This window comes from Phyllostomus discolor, chromosome 3, assembly GCF_004126475.2.
Source record: "Phyllostomus discolor isolate MPI-MPIP mPhyDis1 chromosome 3, mPhyDis1.pri.v3, whole genome shotgun sequence".
Lineage (NCBI taxonomy): Eukaryota > Metazoa > Chordata > Mammalia > Chiroptera > Phyllostomidae > Phyllostomus > Phyllostomus discolor.
Window position 1 is genome coordinate 92,169,158 of NC_040905.2, and position 26,447 is coordinate 92,195,604.

General features: G+C 46.9%; 1 protein-coding gene across 2 annotated transcripts in view; it reads right to left on the reverse strand.

Annotated features, from left to right (window-relative positions):
* The window catches only part of LOC114500330 (NADPH--cytochrome P450 reductase), a 74,699-nt gene that overhangs the window by 36,464 nt on the left and 11,788 nt on the right, over positions 1 to 26,447 (reverse strand). For both annotated transcript variants that reach the window (XM_036020793.1, XM_028517001.2), the window contains exon 2: positions 576 to 766. In XM_036020793.1, coding sequence (XP_035876686.1) covers positions 576 to 766 — 191 coding nt within the window. The remainder of the gene's footprint in view (positions 1 to 575; positions 767 to 26,447) is intronic.

A 26,447-nucleotide genomic window follows, 5' to 3' on the forward strand; every position in this document is an offset into this window, starting at 1 on the left:
GAGGTAGCTCTCTTCACTTACAAAAAGAAAAGAGCAAACGTTAGGTATAAGGATATATTAGCACCAAACTGCAACTCTCTCCTTGTCAGTAATGAAAAGAATTGAAAGAAAATGACAAAGGGAGTAACTGCCTTGCTCTGTGGTCCTGCGCCAACAGCACCTCTGGGACCCCGTCTGTCTCCAAGCTGGGAAGACCCCCGGCTGCGGGGCAGGCGCCAGTTCCAGCTCTGCCTCATGCAGACAACCCCAGGCAGTGTGTTTGACATCCCCGAGCCTCAAGTTTTCTATCTGTAAAAAACGTGCCTCTCACTCTGGGTGGTCCCGATGAAGTTCAGATAAGACAGATATAAAAGGACCCTGGAAACTCTGAAGCGCTGTGTAAACGTAAGGAAGATCCGGAGCACAGTCTACCAATAAGGCAAAAGCCAAGGCTCATCCCAAAAGGCTGCAGGGAACGTGTGTCCCTCTCGGCTGGCTCCCTGCTGGCCGAGGCCTGAGTGGGGGATGCTGCTTGGCCAGGCAGAAACAGCCACGGGCTCTGGAATGCTGAGAGAGACCCGACCGCTGTGACTTACGTTGCTTGAATTCTGGTGAACTCGGGGACTTCATCTTTTTTCTTTCTGAAGAGAAACCAGTAAGTCAGGAGACCCACAATGAGTGAAAACAGAATCATGTCCGTCATGCTGAAAAGGGACACTTCTTCGGCCACAGCCTCGGACCCGGTGGCGCTGGTATCCACGTTGGAGTCCCCCATGTCGATCGCAAACTGTGGGGAGACAGAAATAACGAACTTCAGCAGGGAGGAGCAGGGCCCCGCAGGGCCTGCTGGGGAGATCCCCGAAAGCTTCAGCCTGCACCTCACGGGCTGCAGCAACAAGCCAAGCACGAGGGTAGGTGCTGTCGGCTCCTGCAGAATAACCTCTGAGCCCTTGGAGCGCGTTGCCTGGTAAGAGCGTATCTCTGTATACACACATACTTTGTTACCAACGTCACTTAGAGCAAACACCAGGGACTCTGAATCACATCTTTTCAGTTTGGCCTCCGGGGTGCTGGAGATAAGAGTAAGTGAGCTTAGAGACACTGGTGCTCCATGCCTACAAGACTCCAAAAAAAAACCCCAGGACACCACAGTTCAAGAGAGCTTCCCTGGCTGGCGATGCTGCATCTGACTGCCTCACGGGACTGCTGGGAGAATTCAGTGCTGTCTGGGTTACTCCCCTGAGAAAGGACAACTAGAAGCTAAAAGATCTCCTGGTTTCTTCCTCACCCCACCTTAGGAAGCCTTTTCTCTTCGTTGATTTCAGTCTGTACCCTTCTGCCATAATAAACCATAATTGGATATAAAACAGCTTTTGTGAGTTCTGAGTCCTGGGGAATCACTGAACCAGAGGGTCGTCTTGGGGACTCCCCCCCACACATCAGCCTAGTTAGTTCCCTTGGAAGATCGCAGCTGGTCCTTCTACCACTGACAGCTGGCATGTAGGGAGATGTGATGTGAGTTAACGAAGACCAAAGTTAAGAGTGCCTGAAACCTCAGCAGCCTACTCCTGCCACCTAACAATGAGGCTGGGCTCAGCTCTGAAATCGCATCCTTCCATTCTGCAATCTCTGCCTTAGCAACCGGGTTGCTTTCACCATAGCCATGGCTCCCAGACTCAGTCAGGGATGCCTGTCATAACCTCAGCAACCCAGGCCACAGGAGATTGCTTCATATCTGACTTCCGCTAGCTGTCACTGCCTCCAGGAAACCACGGGGCCAGCCCTGTGTAACCAGAACACTGGGGCATCTGGGGGCTCCTGGCATCGGCCCTACCCTTTGGCCACTTGTTGGGTGTGGGCCATTCAGAATGGGCACTCCCACTTCACTCTCTTGCATTAAAGGACAAACTCAACTCCAGTGCCTACGGAGAGTACTGTTTATATTTAAGTATTAACTTATAAACACAATATTTATTCAGTGTTAGTCATGCCTTTCTCTCCAGCCTGGTCACGTCATCTGTCATGCCCACAAGCCTCCTGTCAAGTGCTCACAAAACCGTGGAGAGGGCCTGCTGGGGTGGGTTCTGGAAGGAACCCGCCACCTCGAGGCAGCAGACGACACGCAGAGCACTGCTGGAGCCAGCTGGGGTTCTGGTCAAGGCCGAGGTGTGGACACGGGCGGCCCTGGCTGGCAGCCCTCAATGCAGCAGTCAGTGGGTGTCTGCTTCCCGCCCCACTGCCCTCCCTACTCAGGCTACCCGGCCCCTTTTCTTTACCGAACGGGAACTAATGCCCACAAAGGTAAACAACTGTTGACAAATATGCAGGTTGACGGCACAACTCAGAAAAGGAAGCTCGTTTCCGGCAGGTTTCTAAGCGATGGTGCACTGCAGGGCCAGGGAGACGGCACACTGGCACTCACACGACCCCATGCTTTTAATGACGTGTGGTTCAAGCCTCCCAGACCCTGATGGGCCCTCCTCCACCTGCTGGCGAGAGGGACCCTTCGAAAAGTGAGTCGGATCATGTCACCTCCTTTAAAACCCTCAAATGGCTTCATGCTTAGTACAACATCTAAAGTCCTTACCTGGCCTCTAAGCCCCGAATGATCTGGCCCCTGGACACGACCCCCACCACGCTCCTCACTGCTCTGCCCTTCCTCACACTTCACCAGTCACACTGACCTCCTTGCTACTCCCCAAGCCCCCAAGCCTTCATTGTGCCTCAGGGCCTTCGCACTTGTTAACACATTGCCCAGGGCTCTCTCCCTCACTTCATTCAGGTCTCCGCTGGGCCATCACCATTCAGAGAGACTTTGCCTCACGATCACAGCTGCTCACTCTCCATTCCCTTGGCCCCTCCCAGTACTGACCACTACTCGACATCATACATCTCTCCCCACTGGCCATCTCCCTGACCACAGGGCTGGCCAACAACGGCAGGGGCTTCGCTTTGTTCACAGCCTGGCAGATAATGAACACCTAGTACCAACCTGTAAAACAAACACACCCACAATTCTGGAGTGTATTCTGGCCGGGTGGGTAAAGCATGGCATAAGGATTACAGAGTGGCTTTATAATCTGAAAAGCACAATTCAGACACATCACTAAAACGCAGTTTGTGAGGCTATGTCCACTCTTCTTTGCTCATGCTCCAATACCTGTACTTCCTGCTTCTGCAACACCTCAGGCCTCTCCGTTTGAGTTCAGAGCCAGGACACCACAGATTCCTGCACCACCGTGGAAACCACGCACTCCCACTGGAAATATGACCGACTCCCCGAGGCAGGTGGGGGTGGGGCTCAAGCCCCGAAGCCCCCACAAACACACTGGGCACTGTCAGCACTCAGACCTGGGGTCTCAACAGAACTGAGAATGTCCCCAGCAGCTTGGACTCTGGGGCGGGAAAACTCCATCAGAGGAGTGGTGGAAGAGCCCTGGCGATCGTTTGAGGACCGTCTGCAATGAAGAATCAGGGGACCCGAATGGGTAAGCAGTTTACCCAAGTGCTAAAACCAGGAAGGGGGCTTCCCGGGGCTCTCTAGCTTCCCCGGAGAGGGCGGGTTCAGTGCCCATCTGAGGAGGAAGACCCGTTGAACACCGGTCTCTCCCCTGGTCTGCTGCGAGCTCTTGAGGCTCAAGGGCACTTCTGAATCTGGCAGCCTGTGGGAAGGAATGGCTGGCAGGCTGGCAAGAAGTCTACCTGAGAGGGAAAATCTTGACCCCACACTTCCTGCACTAGGACACAGAGCTGCACAGAATACATATCAGTGAGCCTAGGGCCTGAAGCTGCGAACAAGCTGCTACACCACTATTGTGGCCGCACACCACTCTTTTCACACTGAAGCACACACACACACCCACCCCCTCTCCTGCCCGCATCTCTGCACCCCTGCCCCAGGGCCTTCACAGGTGCCTGCGATGCTCTTCCTCTGGCTGATTCCTACTCAGTCTTCAGCCCTCAGATGGACTGTCACTTCCATGGGTCACACTTTCCTGGCAAATTCCTTGGCACATTATCCAGTGCTCAACGAATACACTATGACACAGGGTGTAAAATTTGCATGAATCAGTAATCTTAAGTTTGTAGATTTAAATGAAATTTGGGCTGGGAGTGTGCCCATCTGGCAATGGGACGGAGGCCCAAACTCTCACAGTTCATGGAGACACTGGTACCTCAGGAAGATTTCTGTGGATTCTAGGCCCAAAGCAATACCTGACAGTTACATACAAGAAGCAGTTAAGTCTAAGCAATCATTAAAAACCCAGCTTTGCAAAGACACAAAGTCATCAGAAGAAATGTAGGAGATCTAACACTGACACTGAACTATCCCGAGACGGTACTAATGTGAACAGACAGGGACCTCCACTGAGACGAACTTCCACGTGTTGGAAAATTAGATACCTGCGGAGGTTGATATGGTGCCTTGGCAGTCTGGGAACAAAGACTCTATGACATGAGGCCACTCTCCTCTGCTGTGTGACATATTTTGATGGGAAAATTTTGACGTCCTGCCTGACAAGTGTCCCTCCATTTCAGGTGTGGCAGGGTGACCACAAGACGGAGGTGCCCACAGGTAATCCAAGGAGACTCTGGGAGACCCGTGTGATCTTTCTGCCCTGTGAGTCATTTCTTCTTTTTCACATGCAGAGCTCATGGGCCAAACACAGTATTTGTCAGCAACAGAAAAAGAGGAGGAGTAGGTGAGGAGGAAGAGAAGTGGAGGAGGAAATGGATATGAAAAAATAGAAAGAGTAACTTCTTAACTAGGCTGGAGTATTGCCACAGTTCTGCCGCCAACTGGTTGGGCCTCCGGGCAAATCCCTTACTGGCAGTACACTTTGATGTCCCCATCTGAAAAATTAGGCACAGAAAGTGGGTATGTCGAAAACCCACCCCAAGGAGAACAGACCTGGCTTGATCTTCTATTACAACTTAGGTCTATACACAAGTTTTCATCATGATTACAAAAGACAACGTGCATACAGAAAGGGGCACAGACAGACGGACAGATCCTATTCCTCCTGAATTTCAACAGCTAGCCAATTCCCACTAACGGCGTGGGCCAAGGTTAGTGGCTCCAACCCCTCGGCCCCAGTCCGCAAGCAGGCAGCGCACCACACTGCAGAGCAGGTGGGTGACTTCCTGGCCTCTCAGGCCCAGGGGCACTGGCAGGATCTTCGCCAGCTTCTGAAAGAACAAATGAGGCAAGAACAGAAGGTCCCTTTCCCCGTCCAACTGTTTACAATACTGGACTGTAAAATTATCTTCCAGGATGTATCTGCAATTTCCGTTTACTATACACGACTTCTGGTCAGTAAATGAGACTGATCAACCAACCCAGCATTGACATCAGAGTGAGCCCATCACCTGATGCAACAAGAAGGAAGGAAGGAAGTGAGCAAGCAACTTGGCCCTGTCAGCATGCAAATCACCGACGGGGAACAGTCACCGGCACCTCGGGCAGCCCAGCACCTCAGGCAGCCTGGAAGCTAAAGGCCGGGCATCCATCCCTCAGCTTCAGCGGGATGGAGTCTGCTCAGGTTTACACACCTTGGCCAAGGTTTAATGGCTTCAAGGTGAGGGAAAACCCCGAAGAAAACAAAGACCAATCTTGCCTACCGGCTCATCCTCCGAAGACTGAGAGATCCTCAGGGAGAAGTGCCTCCCTGGAGGCAGCCTGCTACAGAGCGGTGCTCAAAAGAGCAACTGGAACCGGCTCCTCCCTCGCTAGCGCGGTGGTGTCTGACCTTTTGGGTCTCTGGGCCACACCGGAACGAGAAGAGTTGTCTTGGGCCACACATTAAATACACTTTAACACTAACGAAAACTGATGAACAACAACAACAACAAAAAAGGTTTTAAGTAAATGTATGATTTTGTGTTGGGCCATGGGTTGGACACCCCTGATAGAGTGTCCACAAAGTTTATCACCCAAACTGAGATGTGGCCGTTGTCAATATCTTTGGGTTTATCCTGTTTGGAATTCTCTCAGCTTCTTGAATTTGTAGATTTGAGGACTTTCCAGTCATTTGTTTTTCAAATACTTTATCAGCCCCAACCTCTTTTCTCTCTCCTTCTGGGACTATGACGACAAGAATGTGTTTTATTAGTCCCACATGTCTCTGGGGCTCTGTTCAGTTTTACTGGTCTGTTTCTCTGTTGTTCAGATTGGTTCATTTCTACTGTTCTATCTTCAAGTTCACTGATGATTTCCTCTGTCTTCTCCATTCTTTTGTGGAGCCATCCACTGAGGGTTTCCCCCCGCCCCCCTCCAAATCACATTTTTCAGTTCTAAGATGTCTGTTTGGCTCTTCTTTATACCTTGTATGGTTCCAACGTCTGCGTCATCTCGATATTGGCACGTGTTGACTGTCTTTTTGCACGCAAGTTGCAATTTCCCTAGTTCGTACTACGGTGAGTGATTTTTTATTTATAATACCCTGCACATTTTGGGTATTATAATACTCTAAATCTTATTTAAATCCTCTCTTTCATCAGGCCTCTTCTGCCACCTCACTGGTGGGGGGTGGACAGTGCCAACCCACAGGCACAGCCCAGCAGTTACAATGTCACGGGGAGGCCTTGTGGGGGGAGAAACAGAGCTCTGAGGACAAAAAAGGCAAGGTGGTCCGAAACAGTCAGCGAAGTTGCATCAACATCTGAGCTGGGCCATGAAAAAGGAAGAGGGTCCACCAGTCATATAAAGGAGGTGAGAGAAATTCCAGACACAAACAGCGTGTACCAAGGTTCTAAACCATGAAAGACCGGTAGCTACAGAATTTGCTGTAACTCAAGTGTGGTATGCTGAGGTACATTTGTATGTGTGGGTGTGAGGGTGGTGAGTAAGAGGGAACTGTTTTAAATGAGGCTAAGACCAGAGTGCAAAGGCCCAGGAGCCCTCTATGTGTCTAAGGTCTTTGGGCCCTGGGCGGGCAGCTGGTGACAGCAGGGTAAGGATGTGACATCATCAGAAAGAAATGCACCTATACAATGGTGCTGGCACCACGTCATATCAATACACTCACAGAACCTTGACTAAGGCAGTCTAGATCAGAACAAACTCAGGCCAATGTTCCACAGCCGATGCTCAAAGGCCCTTAGCTGACAACCTTTCCCCTACATAACAGGGCTCACGACTGTGAGCTGGAGACACATGACTGGTATTGTGAAAGAGGGAGGCGGCCAGGACAGCTGGATCTGTGAAAGCATGACTTGGCAAGAAGCAGACGGACAGCCAGCATCACTCAGCACAAATCAAGTTGACAAAGCCCCACCGGGGCTGCAGCTGGTTGTGAGAGCCACGCAGGCTGCTTCCTACCAGCCTCTCGGGGGCCTTGGCCACCTCACCTGAGCACCAAGTCAGGTGAACCCACAGCTCCCCTAAGCCTTTGGCAAAGTACTCCAGGGCCTTTTGTGGGTATAACTTAGTAACACTATTAAAAGTTAGCACAGGGAAAGTTGTGGGTACAAGATAACTTCACATGAGTTCTGTGAGATAATAGAAAAATAATTTATATATCTGTAAATATACATAAATATACTGCTCTCTGTGTCCTATTCCTGACACAGAACTCCCTCAGAATTTCCTGAGTGACAGGAGTAGCTTTTGTTCTAATGAGGCGAATCTGGGTGGGCTCCTGGGTGGGGACTGGTCACCAGAAAGACCAAGCCATGATTAGAAGCTTGGGATTTTCAGCCTCACCCCCTTCTACAGAGAGGGAAGAGGGGCCTGAATGGAGCTAGCCATTGATGATGCCTACGTACTGACGCCTCCATGAAGCCCCCAGACTGCAGGGTTCGGAGACCTTTCAGGTTGGTGGACACATCCACATACTAGCAGGTGAAACACACCAACTACACAGGGACAGCAGCTTCTGCACTCAAGACCCTCCCAGAATTCGCCCTACGTCTGGCTGTTCATCGGCATCCCTTATCACATCCTCCAACAAACCGGTCAATGTAAGTAACTGTTCTCTGAGTTCTATGAGCTCCTCCAGCAAATTAATCGAACCAGAAGAGGAGGTCGTTGGACTCCCAGTTAGAGCCCATCGGTGAGAAGCACAGGTGCCATCCTGGACTTGCGACTGGCACCTGACGTGGAGGCAGCTTTGTGGCACTGAGCTCTTAACCTGTGGGATCTGATGCCATCTCCAGGTAGATAGCGTCAGAACTGAGTTGAATTGTAGAATTCCCAGCTGGTGTTGCAGAGAATGAAGGGCTGTGAGTGTAGTAGACATGGGAGAATAAAGGAGAGACTCGGGAGGGAGAACTGGGTTTTTCTAACACAAGTTAATACAGGTCAATCCTCACTCCTTTGCCTCAATTAATTTTGAATACAAATAAGGAAGAGAAACACAAAGCTGAGGACTTGCCTTAGTTTACTCAGGTGCTGGGCAGACCAGTTCTGGAGGCTGTTTCTACCTCTAGGGCGTCAGTAGGAATAAGGGGAGACTCTCTGACAAGGACCCCTGGAGAGCGACCAGACCCCCTCACCATCCCCCTCCCCCAAACACAACACATCGGCAGGGCGTGCTACAGTTCACATCATGGTCCGTGCGGCAAGCCTGCGGCACAGACGGTGGCGCACCCTCCCTTTCACAGAAACGAGAATGGGATGGGCCGATGCCTCCCAAAGTGAATGTGCACTAAGGGCTCATTAATATATTTTTTATTTTCTGAAGATTTTATTTACTTATGTTTAGAGAGGGGAATAGGGGAGGAAGAGAGGGAGAGAAACGTCGATCAGTTGCCTTTTGCAGGCACCCTGACGGGGGGCTGAACCCGCACCCCAGGCATGTGCCTTGACCAGGAATCGAACCTACAACCTTTGGTTTTGCAGGACGACACCCAACCAGCTGAGCCACACTGGTCAGGGTAAAGGCTCATTAAGAGGTACAGGTGGGCTGCACTCAGCATCAAAGACAAACTGGAACACAATCGGAAAGCGTCCCCAGGATGGGGCAGTGCCTAAAACATGAAACACTAAAGGAACTGAAAAGGTTTACTACTGTCAGGAAAAGGAGATTCAGAGGCAGCTGATCCCTTCTTCGAATAGTCAGAACACAGAGAAAGGAGAGGCCCTGGAGTGCAGAAGCGGGCCTGGTCGCGGAGGGCAGCGCTGTGCACACTCTGCAGGAAGGACTCCCTGACGAAGGGGCTGAAAGGAGATGCGAGGCCCCTGTCCTAGCAGATGCGCCAGCAGAAGGCTGGCTGATCTGGGTTCACTGAATGACACAGAGAGTACCTGCCATCCCAGGGGCCTGGGACACAAACCCAGCACATTAATGTTCATTTAGCTGAACTGGTTGATGGGTGACAATGCTAGGGGAAAACCCCGAGGCTGTGCGCTGAGTTAATACTTAAATACTGACTTCTGGATCTCTTTCACTGAACCTTCTGAATGAGCGAACACATGAACACACGAACACACACACACACACACTTCTAACTTACATTAAACAAGAGCTATGGAGAGCAAGGGCAGACATCCCACAGTGACATGCGATCCCACAGCACACCCGAAGGCCTCAGGAAAGAGGAGGAGAAACAGGGAGGTTTAGGGGAGACCTCCGAAAAAGGCAGGAAGGGGGAAGTACTAACTCTTTCAATTAAGAACTGTTCCCACAAACAATCCGTGCTTCACACGTGTCTCATCTTTAACAAGGACCTTCTCATGGGGTAAATGGCCTTCTGGCTCCCCCAAACGCACCATCACCGTGTCCTAATTATGTCTTTAAAACCCAACTCTGGGCCCTGACCAGGTAGCTCATCTGGTTAGAGCACAGTCCTGACACACCAAGGTTGCGGGTTCGATCCCTGGTCAGGGCACGTACGAAAAGCAACTGAGGAATGCGTGAATAAGTGGACCAACAAACTGCTGTTACTCTCTGTCTGTCTCTCTCTCTAAAAATCAATAAAAAATTTAAAAACCCTCAACGTGGTCTGCACAGACACAGTGCTGCTTCCTGATGGACTGTCACTGCCCCTCTGGCTCCAGGAAGGAGGACGTGGCATCTGCAAACAGTGGCAGAGAGAGGGGACCAGGACTGCCAGCGCTCCTGGGCCTCCCACCTGCAGCACCTCAAGACCCACATGTGCCAGGATCTCCTATGGTCCCTACACAGACTCCAGCAACCAGGGACTCGCCCCCCTAGCTTCCCCTCTCCCTACTCAAGTGTTTACATTAGAGGGTTAAAGTCAGACCAGAAGCTGATCATCCACACAGCGTTTCTCTCTAGTGTTTTCCTTCCTTTCTTCCATACGTAAATATATTATACACACACACCTGTTCATACAAATAGCAAGTAAAGTGTATTCTATTTTATAAAACATTTTTTCATGTTGCTAGAGGATCCTTTATAATGATATTTTCTTTGGTTGTCCGATAGTCCCCTGATTTGATATATCATTATTTACTTAATTGCTTCCCTATCCTTCATTTATTGAAATATTTTTTAATATTTATTTACATTTTAGAGAGAGGGGAAGGGAGGGAGAAAAACAGGGAGAGAAACATCAATGTGGGAGAGAAATATCAATCAGTTGCCTCTCAACATGCTCCCCGACTGGGGACTGAACCCACAAGGCAGGCATGTGCCCTGACCAGGAATTGAACCAGAGACCCTTTGCTTTGCAGGATGATGCCCAACCAACTGAGCCACACCAGTCAGGGTGAAATATTTTTGCTCACATAAATGCATTGTGTATGGGCACATGGGAGAAAAGATGAGACAAGCCTAGCCCTGCTGCGTAAAAGTTCACAATCTGGTCAAGGAAACACCAGATCACACAGCAGTCAAATGCGGGAAATACAGTAACATCAAAGTGCTGCAGGGATAGAGAAGCGAGTAACCTGCCCCCGGAAACGGGGGAACACTCCACAAAAGAGCGATGTTAGCAGCGTTCTTCCCGGCTCCTCACTGTGGTGAGTGACGGCGGCAGTGGTTGCCCACTATAAACACACACGGGGCCTGGCGCCTCTCAGGTGTGTCTGTACGTTAACGTCTCGGCCGCCTCACACCGAAGTCACCGTTGTCTCCTGAATGAGGAGCTCAGCGCTCAGACCGGGTTAAGTGGCTTGTGTGACGTGGTAAGTGGTGGAGCTTAAATTAAAATGTGTGTCTGTTTCTGAAGTCCATTTTGATTTCTTCCCTAAATAATATCAATAAAAGCATCTTTAGACAAAAGCTTTTCCCTCAAAATAAATAATCCTTAAATTCCCAACTAGATTTGAATTTATATAACTCTTGATACATACGTTGCCTTTAAACAGGATCAACCTCTCTAGCCAAGCTGATAAGGACGAAAAAGAGAACAATGGCATAAATGGCCAATAAAGGGGACAGGAGAGGGGGACATCACTAGACTCCACAGACATGAATGCTGTAATACGGGAAACTATGAACATTATGCTAACACTTGATAACTTAGGTGAAATGGACAAGTTTCTTAATAGGCACAACCAGAGCTCACCCAAGAAAACTAGATAACCTGAGGAGTTCTCTAAAAGAATTCAAATTACGTTGAAACCTTCACCCGTAAGTGAACACCGGGAGCAAACAGCACTGGTAAATTCTATCAAACATTTAAGGAAGAAATAATGCCAACTCTATACAACGTCTGTCAGAAAATACATTTCCCAACTCATTTTATGAGGCCTGTGTTATCCTCACATAAAAACCAAAGACAGTACAAAAAAAGCTGTAGACCAACAGGCCTTATAAACATAGATGCAAATATCTGAAAAATCCGCCTGTTAAATTCAGTGGCGTGTACGAAAGGGCACTGCGTCGTGGTCGGACGGACCTGCCGCCGGAGTGCCCGCTGCTTCGACACCGAAACACAGCGCAGCTCACGGTGTTGACAGGTTTCACGAACTCAGACGACCACCTTGACAGATGGAGAAATGGCACCTGACAATATTCAACATCCATCCACGGTGAAAACACCGGGAACACTAGGGATGATAGAGCACTACTTCAGCCTGATAAAGAGTCATGGGCATGTTATTACAATGATAACAGTACCCACTTCACTGGGTTATTGTGAGGATTAAATACGATGAATTTGTAAAAGGTTTAGAACAGTGCCTAGCAGAGTATGTGCTATAGTAAATGTAGTTGTTACTATTAAAAATTCTGAGTAAGAAATAAACAAAAAAGTAAGTGCCTGCAGCCACGATATGAAAAGAATGAACTACCGCTACCTACAATAGCACAGATGAATCTCAACAGATGTAATGCTGAATGAGAGAAGCCAAACACAGAGGAGCACCAACCATTTACAGTCTAACTTCAAGAACAGACCAAAGTAATCTATGGTGATAGATAGCAGAACAGTGGTTACCTTTGGGGGAAGGGCCATGGGTAGGAGACAAAAGGGAAGTTTCTGGCATGCTGGACAATGTGCAGTGTCTTGACCTGGTATTTATAAGGTAGTTACAGGGGAGTTTCCCCATATAAAAATTTATGAAGCTGTACACTGAAGTTTTGTAAAGTTTACTATACATAAGTTACTACAAAATAAGTAAGCATCCGAAATACAATAGCATATGCGCTGTGGCCCTAGATATGTAAACTGTTTATGTATGTATATGCATAAAATGATATTTGAAAGGATCATCACAAAAATATTACCTCAGGGTTGAGCCTTTATTTTTTCCAATTTAATTTTAATGTATTATTTATAGATTTTTTACAAAGATTTTATTTATTTATTTTTAGAGAGGGAAGGGAGGGAGAAAGAGAGAGAAACATCAATGTGCAGTTGCTGGGGGCCGTGGCCTGCAACCCAGGTAGGTGGCCTGACTCGGAATCGAACCTGCGACACTTTGGTTCGCAGCCCGCGCCTCAATCCACTGAGCTACGCCAGCCAGGCTTATTTATAGATTTTTTAAAAAAAGAACAATGAGCATGTGTTACTTATCTAATCATAAAAATACTCTTGAAGCTGTGTTCTTATGGGGAAGAAATAAAACCAAACCCCCCAGGTCCTCAGGTCCAGTGGTTCTCCTCTTGGAACGTGCCTCTTGCTGGGCCCAAGGACGTGTTCACGGTACCACTGCTTGTTTTGGCCCCAGGTTGGATGCTTATGTTTGTTTTCAATTCCAAATTATAGAATGCTATGAGGTAGTTAAAAATAATTAGATGAAATTCATGGTATGTTACACTGCCAAAACATTAAATAAAAAAGAGTTATATTCTCATTATGAAACCATTAGTGAAATAAAAAAAATTATGTATTTCGCTCTGGCTGGTGAGGCTCAGTGGACTGAGCACCAGCCTGTGAACCAAAGGGTTGTGGGTTCATTTCCCAGTCAGGGCACATGCCTGGGTTGCAGGCCAGGTCCCCAGCAGGGGACATGTGGCAGGCAACAACGCATTGATGTTTCTCTTCCTCTCTTTCTCCCTGCCTTCCTCTCTGTCTAGAAATAAAATTTTAAAAATCTTTAAAAAATAAATTATGTATTTCTCCAGAAAATGACCCAGGAAGATATGTACAATAGTGACCTCCTCCAGAGAATGTCTAGAATATGACTGGGGTGGTAGGTATCTAAATGGGACTTTGCTTTGTCTGTTCTTTTATAGTGAGACATCGGCATTCACGTGTTACTTCGGAAATTAAAAATAAATACAGCCCCGGCCCAGTGGGCCCGTTGGTTGGAGCGCTGTCCCGATGCACCAAGGTTGCAAGTTCCAACCCCAGTCAGGGCACGTACAGGACTCAAACAGTGAATGCATGGATGAGTGGAACAACAAATCGATGTCTCTCTCTCTGTCTGTCCTTTTCTATCAATTAATAAATAAAACTTTTTTAAATTAAAGAAAAACACATGGGGGCTGGACTTCATACTGCTGAAAAAGAGAATTACAAATATGGAAAGAGAGAACAAGAACTAAATGCTGTGGAGTTGGACTGAAATCAGAGGTATCCATATGCACAATGGTTTTTTAATATATAAAGACACATCTAAAAATGTGTATATGTTTATGTGTATATTCCCTAGTTTTGTCTGCCAAGGGGGTCTAGGAATAATGATATCCTGGGAACAAGGAGCCATATAGCACCCAGATCTTAGTTTCTAAACCATTCTCCATCACAAGGGTCCAGGGCTCCGCAGAGAAATGACTGGCTCTGGGGCCAGATCTGGGGCAGGAGCTGCAGTGAATGAACTGAGGTGAGGCGCCTCCCTGTGCCAGAGCAGGGAAGGGCTCAAACAATGATGGGGACATGTCCCAAGGACGCAGAAGTCTACGGGGGTGGGGGAGGGGTCCCACCGGCCAAACTTGGGGCAACCTGAACATACAAATAAAGACCACCAGTGACAGATTATAACCCATAGGTAAAAGAATAACTTATGAGTTAATACTGGTAGAAATATGTAAGTGAATAAATACATGGGCAAAAAGAGGAAGTTCTTCCTTACAGTGGAATGCCAACTAATAAATGTAGAAGAAATGAAAGAAAATCACCAATCGACAACCACCACAGTAATAACTGATTCAGACAAAAATCATGAATGCTAAAATTGTAAGTAAAAGTTTGATGAGAAACTTATTGATTACATAGGGAAAAAAGAACTTCATAATGGAGAACCTGCCTGATACCACATAATCGAGTGACCTAAGCTATCAGCTCCCATATTGGGGAACAGTGATGCCACCCGCTGATAGAGGCAGTGTTCTAAATGTGTGATACCATTTCTGACGTCCCCTAAAAAACAAATGGCCTGAATTTATCACAAAGGAACATCAGACAAATCCACACTGAGGGACACTCTACAAGGAAATGGCATGACTTTTTGAAAAATGTCAAGGTCATGAAAGATAAAAAAAAGACTGAGGAACCAGTCCACATCAAAGGGAACTAAGAAGTGGTTACAGTTAAATGCAATCTTGGACCAGGAAGAAAAAACAGATCTTTCTTTTGTTAGAAGACATTAGTAACAAAGTTTGAATAAACCCTATGATTAGACAATACGATATTTTTCATGTTCATTTCCTGATAATGATTATTTGTACCAAGGACTAAGAAGAAATGTCTCCAGATGTGGGGGAAGAGAAGGGGTCCCACATGCCTCTTGGTGGCAGTGCCCCTAGGAGATGACAAGGTCCCAGAGGGGTAGAGTGGTGACCTAGGGAGGTGGCTGCTTGGCTGGGGTATGGGGAGATCCCAGCAGCAAAAAACAAACCGTCCTTCTGTAAGGGAGGCACAAAAGCCAGCAGACAGCACCCAGACCTGAAATGACCATGTGGGAGAGAGGACAGCCACCACTGTAGAGGCCACTATGGGCCAATGACTGAGGGCCCCCAAAATGCGGGCCCTGCAGGAGGCCACCTAACCTTGTCATGACCCCTAGGAAGCTCCAGGAATGACTGCGGTGGGCTCTAGCCAACTTGGAGCATGACATGAGAAATTAAGTTCATTCGTAGAAAGTCATTTCTCTCACCTGGCTTTGTGGACTGAGATTCATATCAGCTAAATGATAGTGATAGAGCTTGCCTGTGATGGAATTAAGTTTTAAAGACTAGAGAAAATGTGAGCAGGGAAGGGGGAAAAGACCCCCTGTGGTGTAGCGGGGACCATGTGCAGTGGGAGGTGCTAGCCCAGGGTTGCAACCACACACCAACTTGAGGACCACAGCTTGGGGACAGACAGATTCACCACTTAGCTCTCCACCTGCTGAGAGTCAGACATTCATTACCTGCTCCACAGTGCAGAGCCGCCCTCAGTGTGACAGCTAGAGGGGAGATTGTCAGGGCAGTGGGCGACATAGAAAGTAAGAACCAGAGTCCTGGGAAGCAATTTCAATAATCACTTACCCATGATTCTCCTTAAGTCACAACATTTACATACATGCACACACACAAATGTTGAAATCTCTCTGTGCCTCAGTTTATTCATCTATAAAAGAGGGATGACAGTATCTACCTCACAGGGGCTGTCGCTGGAATTATCGAAGACAACAGATGCACCCAGTGAGTGACATCTGAATGAGGAAGAAAGGTAACTGCGGTCTGTTCTGCGCGGAGCGTACTGGTGGGCTCAAACTGGGAGAATGCGGAGGAGGGGCCCAGTACTGCCGCTCTGCGCCCTCCTGGAGACCCAGGCCAGGTGACTACCAAAAGCTCCTGATTCCCTTCAGGAGTTTAAGAAATATGATGTGATGAAATCCAAACAGCTCTGGAGAAACCCAACCTTTTTTGAGGGGAAGTAAGGGTCTGGGTTGAGGTTAAGAACTCCCAGAATCTGCCAACACTGCCATTCAGAGAACCTGAATGAGCAGGAACTGAAAGGACCAGCATCCCTCCCCCAGCCACTGCCCCTGGTCAACAGGAGCATGTGGCATTGGAATGCACTGCCTGTCAATCATTCTTGATCAGCTCACCTTGACTTTCAACAGAAAAACACCTTAATTTACGTGTAGGTGATGTCATGTTATAACTGATGCAAACAAGTCCCTCTCACTAAAGGGGTGGAGGGGAGAGGAGACAAAAGACGACAATGCCGGGCAAAGGTCAGGCCCAGCAGACTGCTCCCAAGGTCTGAAATCGTTGTAAAAGGTACAGCAACAGCTGTTCTGGCCTTTAAGAACACAGAGCTTCGGGTTCTGAATTCCTGCCAAACCCCAGTGCCCTTTTGTCCCCGTTTTTCTACCTCATTAGATACCCTGCAAACTTCCACTGACCCAAATGGAGAAATGATAGCACTTAATCCAACTCACCTGTTGGCTCTGGCGTGAAGCATCGCCTGGACCTGTCCCAAACCATTTGGGCAGGGCTATTAAAAACTCACAACAACATAAACAAGTCAGGAGTAATCAGATGCCGTAGTGATGCAGGACTGCCTTGCAGTGTCTACAAAAGCATCCCCAGTGACTACTCCCCATTCACAAGACTCTGCAGCAGCACCGACCATTAGTTGAGGACAGTTTCATACTCCCCTGACCACATTCTCTCAGGGAGTAGGAAGACAAAAGCCTCCGAGGCTGGCCTGATGTTATACCATGCTGTCACTTGGGACAGGTACACCAGGTCATACAAGATGCTCCTGAGACTGACAGTGCAATGCTCCCTCTGACAGGCACTGCCAAGACAGCTGTGTATTTGGTGGCAGTGAGCTGTGGGGACACAGCTGTGTTATGAGAGTCACTGTGCCACTGCATCTGCTCTGGCTTCCTGTTAGAAAAGATGCCCACCACATCAAATAGCACACCTGTGCGAGGGGCAATGCGGTCACAGGGCTGGGGAAAGGTGTCCTCTGAGCACTGACACACCTGGGCGGTTTAATGCATACTCATGCAATGTCCAGCGTAGGCAAGGTGGCTGCTTTGCGCCTGGCCTCTGCAAGGGGCCCAGGTAGTTCAAGCAGCTTTTTCCTTGTGACCTCCCCACCACAACGTGTAACTTCCAGGGTTGGTGTGAAGGGCAGCAGACTGTGGGAGGGCTCAGCCCTAGTTCTTCAGTGCCTTGGGCCAGACGTGACACACCTTACTCCTTCTCAGAGGCCTTAGCCCCAGTTAACTTCGAGAGGGATGAGGAATGTGGGGGAGCCCAGAAACACGCAGCAAGTGGCAAGTGCACCGGCCACGGGAGTGCGGCACCTGCTCGAGGTGATGGGAAGCCAGGGGCAGGACTAGCGGAGTCCGGCTGCTTAAGGACTCATAACCTATAAACTGGGTTTTTAAAAATGGAGATATAATTCACACACCATAAAAGTCACCATTTTAAAGTGTACAATTCAGTGGTATTCAGTACACTCACCCATTGTGCAACCGCCACTGCTAATCCCAGAATAGTTTTGTGACCCCAGAAAGAAACCTCATGCCCATCATCAGCCACTTCCCACTCCTGACTGGTCCTTCCCTTTTTCTCTGGACAGCGAGGAACTGAACAAAACAAAAGGGCCTCTGGCAGCCATACACTATCCTTAACCCTGGGTCTCATCTATTTTTTTTTAAATAAATACTAATTGTAGCAAAAACTAACCTAATTAAGCATTTATAAGTAGAATGCAAAGACATTCCACTACTTCATTCTATCCTCACAACAGCCCTCTGCGGTAGGGGAGCTGTAATCGTCACAGAGGTTAAAGTGCTTGCTCAAAATCAGGGAACGGACAGGAAGTAGGAGCAGATTCCAAACCCAGACGAAATGGCACCAGAGCCACTCTGTCATCCACTAGCATGCCCTTCGAAACCTTTTTAGAACAAGGCAAAGCTACAAATAGAAGCTGCTTCCTTGAATGATCTGGGGTTCATTTTGCAGTTGACATCCTGGCTGTACCATCAGGTGACAGAATTACACAATATTAAATAGCCCCTGTCTCTAAGACACAGCAGGCACTCGGGACTGGCTGGAGCTTTCCTGTATTTCTGTTCCCCGAGTGTTCCTGAGGCCTGGCGTAACATGGTGTCAATACACACATTCGTCAGTGATCGAAGCAACGGAATCTCCCAAATCAGAACCATCACTCCACACGTGACGGAACAGCATGTGGGCCCCGAGGCCGTGAGCATTTGAACAGGACCAACGCTTCCTTCTGGGAACTCTTGGCTCTGCTTAAAGCCACCCATTAAGGGGCAAGAAGTCAAGCCAGGCTTTTCAATTTTCACTGCAAAAAGGCAGAACACGCCTCATGAGATGTGCTTGAAAACCTCAGGACTTCCTCTACGGACTCTCGGCCTCCTACCTCTGGCAAAGGGTCTCTCCCTGCTCACTCTCCCAGAGTCTTCCGCTTTACCCCTGCCTGATAAAATACATGACATGCTCCCATCGTCGAAAGTCCTGCCCTTACTGTTATTATACTAGAGCCTGAAGCTCACTGCCCTTACCCAAGTGGGTTCCAGAGAGGGCTGGCAGGCTGGGGGGTCACGCTCTTATGTTCTTTGGAACATTCCCTCCACCCTCTCTACACCATCATCATGCTGTGTGGTCTTGTCCACACACACCTGCAGTCCCAGCGTCTCAAAGAGGACCCGGTGCACATGAGGTGCTCTCCAAGCACCTGCTGAGTACAGACGCTGCAGCCACCGCCTTATTCAATGACCCTTCTGCAAAGACCCAGGGAAAAGTGCTTCCTGTGAGAAATGGACCTGCTTCCTTTTCTTGCAGTTTGCTGAGCAATCCCATCCTTCTTTGCCTTGCCTTCTAGGAAGCTCCGAGCTAAGCTTTGTGCTCAATCACAAAAGCTTCCCTTGACTGTTGTTTTGGTACAATTACCTGCCTCCCTGGGTCCTCCTCTCAGTTACTAGTTCTTTCCATGGTTTCAGTTTTGCTGAGAAGAGTGTGGGCCTTCCAATTCAATAAACTTAAGACCCAGCTGAGTCAAGAAAGAACATGGCCTTGTAGATAGACAGAACTTGGTTCAAACCCCAAATATGCCACCTACAAACCATGGGGCCCTTTATTTATCCCATTACTTATCACTCAGCTTCAGCCCCCTCGCTGAGCACCCTCACAGTTACGATCTTCATGAGATAGAAAACACCCAGCACAGGGCCTGGCACCCAGCACACACTCAGGGGTTACACTAGATTCCTTTCATACATTTCATTAGAATCTCTAAAATAAACACATTTATTCATGTTTTTGGTATCCAGATAACTGACCTAGAAATATCCAGAAAGACTTAGACTACTATGAGGAGAGGGGATCCAAGTTCTTTCTCTTCTTAATAATTGTTGAATTAATTATTCAATAAACTGTCCATTGCGGGAGGAACCTGAAATGTTTAAAACCTCATACCTAGAAGGAAAATTAAAATCCTATAAAAAGTTCATATGGCACCTTAGAATAATCTTGAAAAACACAGATCAGACCCAATGCTGACAGTCACTACAGAGGAGAAAGCTTAGCCGGACACTTGGGAGAGAGAAGCCGTAATCGCTCACTCATCCACTTACTCCTCCATTCTCCCAGCTGGTATTTCTAGAACGCCTACCTTTGCACCTAGTACTGCCGCACGCACTGGCTCACACTCATGGGAATGATGGGGAAGTTCCCTGTACTCACTGAATTCACATTCTACTCCAAGCATATTGCCATCAGGGAGAGGGAGATTTAGACTCCTTGTGTTGTAAGACACTTCCATTATGGAAGTAGATGGAAGGGAAGAAAAGTACGAAACAATACGACAGTGAGCCCTCGCTAGTGTGGCTCAGTGGATTGAGAGCCAGTCTGTGAACCAAAAGGTGGCTGGTTTGATTCCCAGTCAGGTCACATGCCTGGGTTGTGGGCCAGGTCACGCAAAGGGCAACCAATTTCTCTTGCACACTGATGTTTCCCTTTTGTTCTCTAAAAATAAATAAATAGATAAAATATTTTAAAAGATGAGGTTTCTTCTGTTTAAGAACTACCCCAAATTTTAAAAAAATGACAGTGAGAGCGATAGTAAATTCTTTAGCAAAGGAGGGTAATCAAAACAGAGCCGTGGGATCAATCTAGCAATGGTGCAATGGGTAGGTCTGGAGAGGAGGTGGGGCAGAGAAGGGAGGAGAAATTATGGACTCAGGGAGCCAATCAGGGGGCTAGAGCAAACAGGAAATGACAAGGGGCTACAATAACACTAGGGCAGTGGAAAGACATTCAAAGACTAAAAACGGACAGGACAGCATGGTGGTGGAAATCCAGAAGGAATGCAGGAAAAAGGGACAGATGTCATTTGTTCTTAAGAGTGTTAAGAGACCAAGAAGACGGTGAGGTCACTAACTGGGATAGAGTCTTGCTGGTGGCATTTGCAGGTAGGCCATGGCCTTTTTCGTATCTGTTGACATACTAAATGACCTTTGAGAGTTTGCAAAGTACGTTACATAAGGCACTGCATCCAACATGTCCCTATAACACTGTGTCATAAACACTCACAAAGGTTCTGAACCCTTAGCTGAAACCAACAAATACTCTTCCTCACAAGACCACAAATCACTAATGAAATGCGTGGAATGTGTCCCAACCTACACTCCACCCCTGAAAGTCCTGGACACAGTTGGCCAATACATTCTCCTGTGTATTCAGGAACCACCATCCCTGTTTGCAGTGTTGAAAACTGAACCCAAGTGACCAACACATGAAGAATCAACATGCCTGGTTCAGGGGAGGTGAGCACAAGTTCATGTGTCCCTGCCCAACCCTCAAACCTTTGTACAGACCCAGCCTGCCCAACACAATGACGATGCATGCCTCCGAGGATCAAAGTACTGCAAGACCACAGCGCTCTTACATAAGCACCGAAGGGAGAGGGGGTGTGGAAGGCTGGGCCCAGCAAATCTGGTGGGAAGGGCAGGACCACAGGTAAATGCACTGAAGACAAAGATAGGGGAGATTAAAAAATGACTAAACCTAATTCATAATGATTTCACCTGGAAGTAAGTTATGTAAGTGCCACATCACAGGGAGGGCACACCCCACAGAGTCCATCTTCCTCCGTTATCACAACCAGGGAGACAAAAGCCAACTATTTCCATTCTATTTTCCTAACACAGGATGTCTCCTAAAGAATCCAATTATCTGAGAAACAGTCCACAGCTGATGGCACCAGTTTCACCCACCACTGCATCCTAGTTTAGGTTTGAAACTCATTAATTCCGGGAAGCATCTGTACTCTCTCAGCTGTAAAGACACTGTCCAAAGGATATTACAATGCCTCACGCTCCAGCACTCCAATTAAAGGATAATTCTTATAGTTCCCCTCAATGCAGTCACCTCTTTAAAAGTAAAATAAATAAGCCTCCCACATCAGCCGTTTTCTCCACAAGCAAGAAGGACCAGATCCTCCTGGGGCTTTGTTCAAAACATACCCAAGGGTTAAGTAAGTCGCCACACCAACCTGCATCAGGCCTAATGGAGGCTGATGAACTTGGCTCCAATGGACCCAACCAACAGGAGCCACCAGCCTTCAGAGCCATGGTTGGCCCATGGGACGCCTCTGCCATCTTCACACACACACACACACACACACACACGACAATGACAACAATAACAACAACAAGTATACAATTAATGTAAACATCTCACTTGGGGAGGGGTTTGGGGAAGGAAACAAACTTTTGGAATGAGGAGCTCTAAAATGGTGTGATACAGATTCAGGCAGAGTAAGGTTCCCAAATGATGGATTCACCAAGGGAGAAAGACACTGGGCAAGAAGAAAGTCTGAAAAAGCCCAATACAAGAAAACACTTCTGTGCTAATCATATCACTGACCTAAAAACCTTCCCATCACTTGGTGTGGTTCACAGACACCTTCAGATAATCCCTCTTCACTCCAAGCCTCCTGCAACCTACATCCTACGGCCCCCAGAGTGGGTGTGCCCTGGTGGGCTCCCTGCCTACCCTCCAAGACCCAAGTCAAATGTCACCTCTTCTGTGGAGCCTCACAAGACTCCCTTCCACACACAAAAAGCAGGCCATCCTGAGTGCTCAGCACCAAGATAAGCTCCACATATGCATTATCTCGAGAATGAACTCACACTCTGCCATAAAATTGTTTAATTTTATGTTTGTTCCCCTCCCTGGCAGTGTTCCAAGTGCCAGAACCAGGCCCTAAGCATAGAAGCTTACAGACCCTGAAGGCCAATTATGTTTTTTATTAAAAAAACTTTTTATTCTCTCCTGGGGACATTTTTTTTTATTGCTTTTAGAGAGAGAGGAAAGGAGAGAGGGAGGGAGAGAGAAGAACACTGATGCAAGAGAAGAACATGGACTGGCTGCCTCCCCTACACGCTGGGTCCAGGGAATGAACCCACAACCTAGATATGTGCCTTGACTGGGAATTGAACCCATAGCCTTTTGGTTAGGGGATGACGTTCCAACCAACTAAGCCATACCAGCCAAGGCCAGATATGTATTATTTAAATGTCATTCCAGAGGAATGGAAACACTTCCAAGTGAGCATTACTGCAGAAATACACAGAAACACCTTAGGCTATTCCAGGAAGAAGCTGAATCAGGCCTTCACTCTCCCACTTCATGGATAAAGAACGTAAGGCAGGGGGCATGGGCCACTGCCTTTAGTAGAAGCCACTAAATTGCCTTTGACCCAGGAGCTGCTCCCTACCCACCCAGTGAGTCTAAGTTTCTATCAAATGCCAGATAACAGAGCCATATAGGAAAACAAGTTTTGTTCTGTAGCCTGTATAATGAAAATAATAATAAAGAATTGGCATCATCTATCTATCAGACATTTATTTCACTTCTGTTTCCTACGCTATAATGAAACATACAGTGAAACATATAAGAAAGACATGCTCATTTGCGCTTTGCGGTATTGCAAATGAGGAGGAACAATCATATCATTAAGTACTTGTCTGTATTAGAAGATATCCTTTCCACCAAAGCAAATAAAAAAGCAATGCCCTGCAGTCAGAAAGTGAGATACAGCGCAAAAAGAGTGAGGACTCTGGATGAAGATGGCCCTGGGTAAGGCCTCGGCTTCACCCTCACAGCCTTGACCAAGCGATTTCATCACTGAGCTCCCTCCCCAGCTATGACATGGGCAAAAAAAACACCAGCTTTTGGGGTCATCAGAAGCACTTGAAATAAAAACGCATCTGTGTTTGTGTACACACAGATATGCATACATAATACAAACTCAGTGCAGAGTCTGGCATAAATTTCTCTGGAATAAAAGCACCTCAGACATTATCAGTCTTTGCAACTGGCCTTAGAATTATAAATTAGCTGGAATGGGAGTAAAAGGGAGAAAACTGTACTCGAACAATGATTAAAACAATAAAAAAAGCATAAGAAAAAAATTGTAAATTAAAAAATGATGACAAGGTATTCTTTTTGGAGGGGAGTTTGGCAATGTATCCTGACATTTAAAGTCACACCATTTCTACGAACACACTCTTCTCTCTCTTCTGTATTATTTTTCTCTACAGAAAAAAAACATCTCAGGGTAAGGCTATGGAGGACATTCACTGTCTATATTGCATATTTTTCTAACAGTCATTTTTTTTAATAATGAGCACTTAAAGTTTTTTGTAAACAGAAAAACATATATTTTTATCCAAAGTCACTTCTCCATTTCATTTTCTTATACTTTTAATTTTTAAATGAATCTCATTATAATAAAAACTTAAACCCTAAATTATTTATCACCATTTGACAAACTGTGTGTGTGTTATTTGGCTCCCCCCATTAGACGATCAGATCTAGGGGATCTGTTTGTTTGGTCACTGCTATAGCCTCACACCTAAAATGTTGCCTGGTATGCAGTCAACATTTGTTAAATAAGTACACTTAAAAGCTGACAAACATTGTTCCAGCTCCTCCACTTCTAAGAACTCATTATGTAAAAATACTTGACCAACTGCAGGAGATAAAGAATAAGACTGCTCATGCAGATTTAATAACAGCAAAAAGCTACAACCCCGTAAATTTTTTTCAGTAATATTGGTTACTGAAATATTCTGTCATTTTTAAAAGAATGAAGTTTTGCCCTGGCTGGTATAGCTCAGTGGTTTGAGCGTGGGCCTGTGAACCAAAGGGTCGCTGGTTCAATTCCCGGTCAGGGCACACCACACGCCTGGGTTGCAGGCCAGGTTTATATTATTCATTTGTTTTTAGAGAGAGGGGAAGGGAGGGAGAAAGAGAGGTAGAGAAACATCAATGTGTAGTTGCCTTTTGCACATCCCCAATGAGGGACCTGGCCTGCAACCCAGGCATGTGCCCCGACTGGGAATCGAACCTGTGACCCTTTGGTTCTCAGGCCAGTACGCAATCCACTGAGCCACACCAGCCAGGGCTCTCCCCTGATCTTTATCCTTCCCTTCCCTCTAAAAACAAATAAATAAAATCATAAAAAAAAAAGAATGAGGTAGATCTCTACATAGTGACATAGAAAGATTATATGTTAAGTAATGAAAAGCAAGCCTCACAATAGTGTGGCTAGTTTCACCTACACTTTATATTTAAAGTTAAAATAATAGAAAAATCCTGTTGTTTCAAATTTTAAAACTTTAGATAATAAATATTTGTATATGTGAAAAAATATCTGGAGAGTACATACTATAGCACAGTGATTTTTTTGTCTCAGTGAAAAGCTCTGAGAAATGTTCACTACCTACAGTGCGTTATCTCTATAACAGTTTTTAAAATAATGAGCATTCAATATTTTTGTAGACAGAAAAAAATTTACATTTCTATGAAAAGTCATTATCTCCATTTTTTTCTGATTTTAATTTTCAAATGAATCTGACATATAAATTAAATCCTAAGGCACTAAACTGAGGCCCACGGGCCTGGGGTGGTTTGTCAAAAGAAACAGAGTGCTAGTGGCCAGCGCTGGGGCTCAGGGGCCCTGACTCCCAATCCAGTGTTCTGCTCCTTCCTAAATCACAAGGAAACGGAGATACTGCAGGGGGCAGCTGGGCTCTCTGGAACCATTAAAGGTCTTACAACTGTACAGAAGCTTCCATCGGGGGGAAAATGTTGCTTAAGAGCTAGATTCTTACTAACTTAAAATGTTCCATGGGTTTAACAAGTAAATGTTCTGGATTTGCTAAGAAGTTCTGATTTCAAATAGTCTATCTCCTAAGTACACAAGGATTTATTCAGATGCTGATTTTCAAAGAGGATCAACCCAGTCATTGGCAGGTCCTAAAATTTTAGGTTTTTCAGGCAACTGCCATCTCCTGTGGCTAATAACAAATTCATACCATCCAGGGATACTCACTTGCCCGGCTCCTGCTGGCTGCAGTCCATGCAGCTATCCAGGTGCTGAAGTACAATATATCCCTGGGCTGTTTTTTCTCAAACCTACTTGTCCCTTTTTTTAAGTGCTAGACCTGAAGAATTTTAGAGTTAAGCCCATTCTGCTGGTTAACACCACAACACAACTGGAAGCTAATATTCCAATCTCTGAAATGCATACCCATTTTTTGGACACTTGAGACAGTGATTAAGCTGTCTGCCCAATGAAAGAGCTTCCCATATTAGGAGTATGAAAATCATGAAAAGCTCAGGAACTCACTCTCTCAAAAGGAAAATAACTCCTTGGAGAGCCACAAAGAAAAGACAGTGATCCCTTCTGGGTTTTCTGCTTTACTGAGGCTTTTGGACTGTTTCCTTGATCAAGCCAACTCCACAACCACTCAAAGGAGATTTGTGTAGGCAGAACGTGTGAGTGGTTAATGAATCAATGGCTTCTCCCCAAACAACAGGAACCACAACATTGCACAATGGGGACAATGGATCCCAAAGGGTTAGTTAATGCTCGGCTTAAAGGAATTGAACAGTTCTGAATATCACCCTCCAAGACCCTCTCCTTCAATCCACAGAACCTCAATCCTATGGGGGCAGCAGGGTGGGCTATATCACTGTCTGTGCAACTGAGGAGCACACAGAGACTCAAGAAGTTAAGTGTTCTGCCAAGATCCCAAGATTCAGACCCAGGACCAGCCACCCGAGCCCCACTTCCCTTCACACTAGCACTACTCTCTAGCTTGGCCAAGCTCAAAGGAAAGGCTG